Source organism: Apaloderma vittatum, unplaced genomic scaffold, assembly GCF_000703405.1.
Source record: "Apaloderma vittatum isolate BGI_N311 unplaced genomic scaffold, ASM70340v1 scaffold1357, whole genome shotgun sequence".
Taxonomy (NCBI): domain Eukaryota; kingdom Metazoa; phylum Chordata; class Aves; order Trogoniformes; family Trogonidae; genus Apaloderma; species Apaloderma vittatum.
Genome location: NW_009726467.1, coordinates 15960 through 26642, shown reverse-complemented (window position 1 = coordinate 26642; position 10683 = coordinate 15960). Strand labels below are relative to the sequence as shown.

Genomic DNA, 10683 nt, shown 5'->3' with positions numbered 1-10683 from the left:
ATAAAGGTTTTTAATTTTATCCAATTCATGAAAAATTTACTGCGCTTACTTGCTTCGTGAGTAGGTGTAGCCGGTGTTTAAAAGTGATTTAATGAATTCAGTGCTTGTCTTTTAAAAACATTAGCTGAAAATAGAAGGAAAATGTTACTGTATCTGCCACAGAGAAATATGTCATTACATTTTTTTTTTTCTCCCTTTTAAGGGTCAGAAGGCTTGGATAGAGAAGACCTTTTCAAAAAGAGAATGCATCTATGTAATTGCCAACAACAAAGACGTTAGCAGGTAACATTTGAAAGTTTTATTCTGGCCAGCAGGAAAACTTAATACTGAAGAAACTGGGCTTGATTTGGATTTGGACATGTGAAACTTAGACCCGGTTTATTCACTGCCCTTAAAGGGAGATGACAGGGGAACAAAAGCACGAGACATGCTTGCGTTCAAATCTGCGCGGAGCCATGGGATGTGTCCTACAGAGAGGAGAAGGCTGGGCAGCAGGAGAGGCAATGGGTTGTTAGTTCCCAGCTTTGCAAACCGGAGCATAAATTCATACGACATTCTGAAAGCAAGGGTGCGATAATGTGTCACCTCTGAGTAAGAAACAGATGGTCACTGCTCCTGTCCTGCATTCTTCCTCCTTTAGCCCAGAACAGCTTTGCAGTGTGTCACGGGAGGGAGGTGAAATTTATCTTTGTTTGTTAAGAACCACCTGTGGACTGGTAATTCTGGCATACGTACGCAAATGCAACAGATGACCTAGAAAAGGTGTTTCTGTGACTCCTAGCACAAGGCACAGCTAGTTGAAAATTTCTGATTTTTATATTTTTTTTATTATTTTTTAATCATCCAGCCTTGAAGATACTGTAATCAAAGTCACTTCAAATTTTAACTTACAGGTGCTGCTGTGGCCAGCTCATTAACCAGCATATTCCACCTCCTCCGAGTATAACAGCCAATAAAAATGGAGAAGAAACAAAGCAAGTGGAAGCTCAGCCGGAGAAATGGTCCATCAGTAAACACACCCAAACCTACCCAACTGATGCCTATGGAAACCTTGAATTCCAGGGAGGAGGACATTCAAATAAGGCCATGGTAAGAGCATAGGCTACTCCAGGATATTCCTTTGGTGTGTTAGTGTCAGGATTCCAGCTCAGGGCATAGTCCCTTGAAATCAAAGAGGCCTCTTTGCCGTCTCACACAGGTGTGGACAAGATGCTCAAAAAGAGAAAACCGATACCTATTTAGGAAGCACCTTATAATGGCTTGATGAAAGAGTTTCACAAGTTAGTGTCGGCTAAGGAGGCAGCTGCATGTATTGCTGCTCAAGATTCCATCTGTTTCTATTAGATTTGTGAGCCACATAACCCAGCATAGGTACAAATCTTTTTCTGTGGTTCAAAGTCTAATAAAAATACAAATTATTTTAGAAAATAATTCCTGAAAGACAGAAGCCTGACTGAGCTGTGGACTGTTTAGTTTTCTTAGCAGCAGAAGTAACAACAAGTCACGCTTCTGCAAAAAATGTCTTTCTGGTTTGCCTCTTCTCTGAAGAAATCCAAACCTTGATTTGTTTCTTTGCCCATTTGCTTTCTTATTTCTCTGCCACTCGAAACAGCCGCGCTGCAAAAGCTTACCCAAAATGTATGGGGCTAGTTGGTGTGGTTTGTTACTGGTGGTTTGTTTTTAAAACAGAAATAAACACGGCATTATGTTATAGTTCCCTTTGACAGTAGGCGGTTGAAAAGAAATCACGGTGGTGGAACTAAACTGAGAAGAACACAAATCATTGCTTTGGATGCAGAAATACGTACATTAATAGTGAATGGGCTAAAATGGTACCATTAGGAAAGCTGTTGCTTCTCTTTGGCAGTCAAACTAGACGTTTTAAGAACAATACAAAACGCCTTCCAGGCATTTTAATAGGTGGCTTCCAACAATGGGGAATTGTAATAAGAGTTTAGAATCACTTGATTGCAGTCGGCTTTGCAGGTGAAGGATGGAGAGCGGTGCTTTTAAAATTCATGAAGGGGATGGTAAATTCTCAGTAGAAAAGTAAAAGGTTTCAGCCTGTTCTTTTCTAATCTTAGGCAGCAGAGAAATTTAGCAAAATGTTGCTTAAAAGTTGTAAAATTTTATTCAGGACGGAAGGCTTAGTGTAACTGTTCTTCTGCTCACTCAATATCAATGTACGGGGCTGGTGGAGTGATAATATTACACATTGCTCTTGGCAGTATATCCGTGTGTCGTACGACACGAAACCAGATGCTCTGCTGCATCTCATGGTGAAAGACTGGCAACTGGAACTGCCCAAACTCTTAATCTCTGTCCATGGAGGCCTCCAGAACTTTGAAATGCAACCTAAATTAAAGCAAGTATTTGGGAAAGGTCTGATAAAGGCTGCCATGACCACGGGAGCTTGGATTTTCACTGGGGGTGTTAGTACAGGTAAGCAATTACCAGCACTTCTAGTTTACTTAAGAATTCAGTGCTGTTCATTCACTAATCTTTCCCACAGGCAGAAGATTTAAGTCTACATGAATGAATCATTAGCCACTAGACCAAAAAAAGAGCATTGTAATCATTCCTGTTAATCTCTTGCCCAGCCCAGACCATAAGATTTTCCTGGGTCGGTATCATTTTGCATTACTCTGTGTTTCCCCTGAAAACAATTTTCACTCTTAGTTTCGGTAGCAAGGAATCTGCCAGTAGTTATAATAACTTTTTTTCAGTGGTTGGTTAACCTCATAGTGCAAATTTGCCTGGCTTTAGCTGCTTACTGTTTGTTGAAGGGTTTTTTTGGACAAAGATCCTTCTGTTACTAAAAGTGTATTTCCTGAGCGTGTTTTCATACACAGTGCTTTTGTGAAACTGCATGGGCTGCATTCCAGTAAAACTCTTATACTAAGTATATTTTCCATTTCTTCAGTCATTATCACACCTCTGCTTTGAACTCTCTCTGATTTTTTTAACAGCCCTCTTGAATTTTGGATGCTTAATTTTTGAGACAGTACTTGATGAACCTTTGCTTTTCTGCTTCCATTTTACGCTTCCCTGTTCATGCAGCCAAGGACCAAGTTGGCCTTTAGGCTGTGTGATGTTCCTGAGAGTTAATAACCAGCTGATAATCCATCTTAAATGCCATGTCCCAGAGTCACTGTCTCCGTGGGATCACCTCCAACTCATGCACACGCTGTCTTGTAATTATATAAAGTATTTGTTCTTAAAGGAAAGATCGTAAATTAACAATCTCGAAACACGAACCTGAGGCCAGTGGTAAATGTCTCTGCCTGATGACATTGTGATCTCCCGTTTGCATTTTCCTCCCATCTTCTTGCCACCTGAAACAGTTTGGTTTCTGTGTTTTCCTTTTTGGCCCTATCTGAAACATCGGTTGTACCAGCAGCTCCGCAGGACTCCACCAGGAGGGTTTGGGCGCTGTTCCTGGGTTCTTCAAAGAAATGGTGCCTGATAGCCTGTCCAAAATTTGAAAGGCACGTTGAAAAATAGCTGTTTTGATGATTCCCCTTTTATTGTTTTGAGACCAATTGGTCTCTAATTAATTTCACTGAAGATCAGAATTTATTTTAACATATAAAAAATCAGATGCAAACTTCCATTGTAATACTTCTATAACAATATCCTTGTTTAGCTGAAATAAGTCTTTACATCAAGGTACTTCTCAGAAAACTATGTAAGATAAGTTTTGCTGACAACGAAGGTCTAATGTCTTTAAGGGGAGTTGATGATTGCTGTTCAGAATGAATTTTAAGGGAAAAAGTGTATCTTAGATAACTATAATGAATTTTAAGGGAAATAGTATATCTTAGATAACTATAAGGCTGGGGATTTTTTGGTTGCTCAGCCCTCAGTGATAGCATTTCACGGACAACGAACAATGTAATTCTGGACAATGGTACAGATTACACTGCGGCAGGTTCGAGAACTGGGCAAGTCTTTCAAAGAACAAAGATATGAAAAGGCAAAATTACAAAATAAAAGCATGAGTTTGTCTGTATCTGGAGATACCAGCTGAGTAGTGAGAGCAATCCCGCAAAGCAGGTAGCTCGGTGAGAGGCAAGAAGAAAATGCTGTTGTGTAGTGATTTCTCAGAAGTGCCAAGAACGAATTCAATTAATTGTACCTACAGGTGTCATTCGTCATGTGGGAGATGCCTTGAAAGATCATTCTTCCAAATCCAGAGGACGGATATGTGCCATAGGAATCGCACCGTGGGGCATTGTAGAAAACAAGGAAGATCTGATAGGAAAAGACGTAAGTCGTTAAGCAAACTCCTGTGTAATTAGCAGTGTCAGCTGTGCAACAAAATCCACTGTTCATCTTTCCGGAGTATTTTCACTGTTCCTAACGCATGCCTAGGAGCTGAAATTTAACGATTTCTTGAAGAAAAGCCGCTGTTTAGATGTATCCGTCAGGTTATCATGTCTGACCTCAAAGTAAATACAGAGGAAAGGAGGTGTCCATTGCCACCTCTCTGTGGTGACAGAGGTTTAGCTCCTAACTTCAGTATGGCACGCTGAGACTTCTGTAAACCGTGTAAGAGCCTTTACGTGGCATTTACTGTGAAGGGGTACTCTGCAGCGGTATATTAATTACTAGGAACTCCAAATGAAACTGTGTTTTCAAATGCAGTAAGAGGATTATGAAACACAGTGTGTGATCAAGGAGAGTGCATTTATGAGCTTAGGGGAACACGCAGGAGAGTGCACAGATGTGACTGTCATCCTCCAAAGAAAACGCTGCCTGTTCACGAGTTCAGGTTTTGAATGTAAAAGCGAGCTCCATTTCCAACTCTCCTCTGGTTTGGGTTGTAAAGACGGGGTTAATTTTAAAGGCACGTGCTTCTGTTGGGCGGTGTGGAGGATTTTCACGTTTCGTTCTTCGTTCTAACCTAGGCGCATCTGTCCTTTTGACACACAGGTAACACGAGTTTATCAAACCATGTCAAACCCTCTAAGTAAGCTCTCTGTGCTCAACAGTTCGCACACGCACTTCATTCTGGCAGACAACGGGACGCTAGGTAAATACGGAGCTGAGGTCAAGTTACGACGTCAGTTGGAAAAACACATTTCCCTCCAGAAGATTAACACTCGTAAGTACGGTGGGGCAAACCCGAAACGTTTGAAGGGAGAGAGGGGAGGAGGGCTTGAAATGCTTCGAGATGTTGAAACTCAATGCTTCTTCCAGCTCTTTCTAGCAGGAATTTGATCAGGACTGTGTGACTAAACTAGAACATGCCCTCTGATAAGGGGTGAGAGAGCCCACAGCTAACAGCACGGAAAACTCAGAAAAGTAAGGATTGCACAAAGGGAGGAGGAAAAGTTCATGAGAAATAGTGAGGAGAAGTTTCAAAGCAGTAAGAATTTAAGGAAAGGGAAACGTAAAGAATTTATGCACTTCTAGCTAGAATTCGTAAGCACCAGTAAGTACACGGAATGATTCGTACAGTTCCTCTCTACAGGAATCCTGTGCAGCTCAGTGGTTTCTGCTTCCAAATGTTCATACTGACATTTTATTTTCTCTTGTATATGAATTCGTTTCATTTGAAATGTCACACTCGAGATTCTTTGATCTTCCAGATAAACTCAGCTGAGACTTTGATCAACGAAGCCATTACCAAGATAATTTCACATCAGTGCCTTCATATTAATTATAAAATTCCTAACATTTGTTACAGCCTCTCTAAAACAACTTCCTAGAATTCTTTTGGTCATTACTTGGAATAAAATTCTTTTAAAAGACATTGCTTCCTTAATGTTTTGTGGAAGACATATGATTTTTTTAAAGATTAAATAAATAAAAAAAAATGGAAGCTGTGGTTTTTCAGCAACTGTGAAAAAAACAAACCCACAACAGCATCTAATTAAAAATGGTCCAAACCCAGTCTTTGAATCCACACCTAAATTAAGAGCTACTGAGGAATAGGCATCAGTACTAGCTGTTACCCTTCTGACTTGTTGCAGATACAGTTGTAACCTGTAAACCTATAACCTGTAACCTATGAAAAAGCAAAGAACGACATTCTGGGTGGCGATTGCGTTGAACTCTGCAGAAGTTTCTCACAGGATTTAAGTGCTTTCACGGGTAGAGCAGAAGAATGAGGCCGAGTGTCAGGTAGAGCCGAAAGGCACAGTTAGAGCTCAGCCTCGGGACATCTGACCGTTCTGGGAAGGCTTTTGGTGCTGTTTTTTGCCCACGGTAAGCTTAAGAAGCCGAACTGACAGAAACAGTGCCCCTTGCCTTTGAGCGCTGAGCCGGTGTCGCGCACCGTTGCCCGCAGACATTAGAAAGAGCTAACGTTAGCTGTGCTTTTTTTCCTTTGTCTTCCGCAGAAGTGCTGGGAGTGTGGTAACACTGTAAAAGGGAGCACTGGCTTGGAAGATAAGGAGGTCAGGGCCCAGAGGCAAGATGTTCTGTGTCCTTTCTTTTAATACCACTGGGGCTGGGGATATTGGTTCTGACTGAAGCAGCATTTGGTGATTTTTGTTGTGAGAAGGGCAAGTTTGGAATACGGATAGGAGTCAAGAGTTTTGTGAAGAGCTGCAGTACACCTACGAGTAACAACGTACAGGGAGTTGTTCTGTTTCTTTTCAATCACTTCAAGCACAGGCACCTCTTCTGTTCACTCAGGATTTCATGGAGACACAGGCCAGCCCGTGCTCTGTGACTCCTTCTCAGAGCTGGGTTATACTGACAGGAGGATGTCAGGAAGCTTCTGCTGTTGTTGTGCGTGGTGTTCCTGTTCTTCAGAGAGGAATGAAGGTTGAAAATATGAACTTTTTCATGCATTCTCAGCTGTATAAAAAAGTGCATCTTTATAAAGCGCTGGTCATTTTTACAGGTTAAGAACTGAACTCAAATGCTTATTGTAGTGGGATTAGTCAGCCTTCGGGTAATGTTTTGTCCTTCATTTCCCCGAGTACCTTGTGACCAAGGCTACCGAGACCATGTGACCTGTGGGCTTCCCTTTGTCATCCTATGCCTGGAGATCACAGTGAGGCAGGGACAGCAAAGGGATGCTCAGCTGTCGTCTCTTCCATCGGCCAGCCATTTCAGCCTCGTGATAAAGACACTAATTTCATCTTTTTTGATCTTAGGAGAAAGCATAGGTATATGTCACCTCACTGAAGACTTGCTGTGGGTGACCAGTGAAGACTTAAAGCATCAAAGACACAGTTGAGAGCCAGCCAAGTAACAGTGAAGCTAAGGAAGTAGTAGGATGCTCACATTTTTGTCTGTACATGCTGTTTGTCAAAAGAGACTACAAAGAGTTCACCGACACTAAGTGACCAAATGATCAGTGTGGAGCTGATACGAAAGCAAAGGCAGAGAGACATCTTACTCCTTTGCTTTTGGGGCTATGAAATGGCGTATGGACATGTTCCCTCGTGTTGGCCATGAAATGTTCATCGTTTTTCCTAACTGCTTTGGTTCGAGGTGATGCTGTAACACAGAAATCGCATCCACTTATCGTATCTCAACCTCTTCAACTAAGTTTCAGTGACACTTCTGCTCTTCTGTGTTTTGCAGGGCTGGGACAAGGTGTTCCTGTAGTTGGGCTCATAGTGGAAGGGGGTCCCAACGTGATCTCCATCGTCTTAGAGTGTCTCCGAGAAGAGCCCCCTCTCCCTGTCGTGATATGTGATGGTAGTGGACGAGCATCAGATATTCTATCGTTTGCACACAAGTATTCAGAAGAAGGAGGGTAAGAGTTTGAGATCTTCACCAAAGCTGTGTCTTGCTCGGGAGGACGATGTAGGACTACTTACCTTTGCTTTCATTAAAACTTCAGGAAAAAAAGACCTCAGGGACGGAATGCTCCTAACAGAGGTGTTCTGCCATCAGTCAGTTTTTGTTGCTTCTTAGCCCTGGAGGTAATCAGTAAAAATTGTTCCCCCTTGGAAAGTGTTGGATGGTCCACTGAAATCAGCCTGCACCCAGCGCAGCACGCTGTCGTACAAGCGCCATCGAAGTTCGCTGCACTGTACTTGGTGCTGGCTTGGGCGTGTTAGAAACAAAGAACAAGTGGTTCCCAGGGCTGAGCTTGATTAGCGCATGTATTTGCAAAACTGGTACTGCCTAATCTTAGCGTGTTGTGTGCATGAGCTTCATTCTCGAAGAGTGCCGAACCAGCGGAAAAAATGTTGGGCTTCCTTCCATTCTCTTGCTGTTTTTTGCATCTGTGATGGTTCTTCAGGGCAGTGCTGCCTGATGTCCTGAGTGGAGTTGAGGATGTTGTCTAGAGCATTCTGTTCCAGAACCCTCTGTTCCATTATAAAAATCACTTCTAATCCAAAATTTTCTGGAATCTGCTATTTTTCTGGTCAGACCCTTTGGTTGACAGAAAGTGTCGTTACTTTAGAGAAGATACAAAACCTGTGCTGGCAGCATAAGCTCATCTGCTCTGCTGAGTGAAAGGTCTGTCCTGACAAATACTCTGAGTGGAAGCAGAATATTGCATTTTTAATTTAAAATATTGCTTCTCCCAGTCATGTAACATACATTCCCCATTGTCATTGTTAATATCAGGATTTTATCTTTAGTACCCAGATTCAGACAAAAACCTAGTACGTTGTCTTTTTTAGGCTGTGGTACACCTGGCTTGCACTGAAGGCTGTTTTCTTGACTGGAGCTCAGCTCTCTGAAGCTCAGCTTGGAATAAATATTAAGCGGACAATGAGTATCATCAAGCAGTGCAGATGTTAGTTGCTGAATTGGGAGAGCAGCCTTGATGCTGGGAGGTTTTTGATGTTTACACATAGTACATATCTAATCCTACTAACAGCACTTACAGTTCAGCATATTGCTTTTCCTCTCTGTCAACCAAGCCTCCTTAGGTTGGATCAAACTTGCCTTCGTTGTATGGGGTTTTTTGTTTGTTATATTATTTTTTTGTTTATGCTTCCCGTCAGCTCACAGGTAATTGAAAGAGCTTAGCAGGATCCATCTGCCTGAGATCTGCTCACTGCCTGGCTTTCTCTCCCAGTGCATGTGATGCAGCGTCCAATTTTCTTCTCCAATAATTATGATGACATAAATGTGTTCATCTGGTAAGGCAGGTCTGCAATGAGAATTTTTTGCCAGCTCCGCTGTCTGAAAGAATCATTTTCTCAGGATGATCTTTGAATTTTACTGCACTTCGCAAGCCCAGCTGTCCCACTGCTTTGAATGCCTGCTGGTCATTTTTGCCATCATCTGAAAATACATGGGTTTTGTTGGGAAATGCATAAGAATTGAAGGTCTCCATTTCAGATTGCTTTGAGAGATCAAACATTTCTGACCTTTCCAGATTGTTTTGGTAGGGTCCTCTAAGGTGTGCTGCTGAAATCCTGAAGACTGAACTTCTTTACAAAAGTATGTAGCAGGAGTAACATCTGCCTCCATTACATTCTCGAGTAAAAGGATAGCTCACGTTCCCTGCCAGTTCTAAATCAGTGCTGAGGTACTGAGATATGTAAGAGCCAGTCTGGGCATGAATTTCCTCATTACTGGTAACTCTTCATGAACTCCTTACCTGTGCTGAATGCAAAGATGCTGTGTATTTTCATTTATTTTCAAGATGAAGTCGTTGCACTCGTGGAAGAAAAGTTGTTTCTCAAGCAGCAGACTTTCTGAATTTATAATAATTCTGACAATGTCTTCTTTTACGTCTCACTTTTAATTTAGGATAATAAGCGAATCCCTTAGGGACCAGCTTCTAGTTACCATCCAGAAAACCTTTAACTACAACAGGAATCAAGCTCATCAGCTGTTCGCCATTCTTATGGAGTGCATGAAAAAAAAAGAACTTGTAAGTGTCCTAAAAGTAGTTCACAAATGTCATTTCTGTGAACAAACTTTATACAAGTACCATTAGCCCAGGGTTTTCCTTTTTCCCCATAAAATCCCTTAGGTGTACACATTTGTTTGTAAGCATAAGCCAGGAAAGAGATTTTGTCTTCCGCAAAGCCTCTGAAACCAGTTTCAGATTCTTCTGATTCGGCAAGATAAAGACACTGTGATAAATGCACTGAAACCAGGATTAGCTGCAGAAAGCAGAGGAAAGAGAATTGAAGAAGGAGTTCCTAGGAGCAATGAGCGTTCAGAGTGCATCAGGACAGTTTGGGTCTACTGATATAATCAGTTTTTAACCGCCTTTGGTTCCAGTAGAATGGACTATTCAGGTCTTTCAAAAGAAACTGAAAGATGAAGTGGTTTTGAAGATCCTGGCTTGTTGCTGGCCTCTTCTCTGTACTGCACCACTTGGGTTCCTTCCTGCCTGCCATATCCCAGCCCCAGAGAAAAGAAAAGAGTGCTCAAGCAATGAAAATCTGTAACATTCACATCTGTCCTCAGTGAACAGTGTCTTGAAATTGTGTTCACTGCGGCTCTGCAGGCAAAATGAATCGTGGTGTGTTTTCCTCTGACTAGTTGTCTTAGTGGATTTTTGTAAATAAGTATCTCCCTTGAGTTCTGGTGTAATTCCATTTCATTCTTTCATACAAATCCCAAGCAGCTGCTTTAACAGCAGATGAACAGTCTGATGGATTTTTTCTGGGTTTTTTGAATTAGAACTGGAACTTGTACGGCTGATGGGTTTTTTTTGTATTTTTTTTGCCAAAATTACGTATTTTTATTAGATAGAAATGAGACAACTACCACAGACTTCTTCTCAAAGTGTGTGTAGGG

At 41.7% G+C, this 10683-nt stretch overlaps 1 protein-coding gene across 1 annotated transcript in view; it reads left to right on the top strand.

Moving 5' to 3' along the window:
- Window positions 1–202: 202 nt before the first annotated feature.
- TRPM1 (transient receptor potential cation channel, subfamily M, member 1) overlaps window positions 203–10683 on the top strand; it is a gene marked incomplete at both ends in the record, with an annotated part of 24573 nt that continues 14092 nt past the window's right edge. Inside the window, 7 exons of the mRNA XM_009873272.1 lie at window positions 203–282; window positions 894–1089; window positions 2229–2442; window positions 4145–4269; window positions 4936–5107; window positions 7546–7720; window positions 9682–9805. Of these exons, the coding sequence (XP_009871574.1) occupies window positions 203–282; window positions 894–1089; window positions 2229–2442; window positions 4145–4269; window positions 4936–5107; window positions 7546–7720; window positions 9682–9805 (1086 nt within the window). The remainder of the gene's footprint in view (window positions 283–893; window positions 1090–2228; window positions 2443–4144; window positions 4270–4935; window positions 5108–7545; window positions 7721–9681; window positions 9806–10683) is intronic.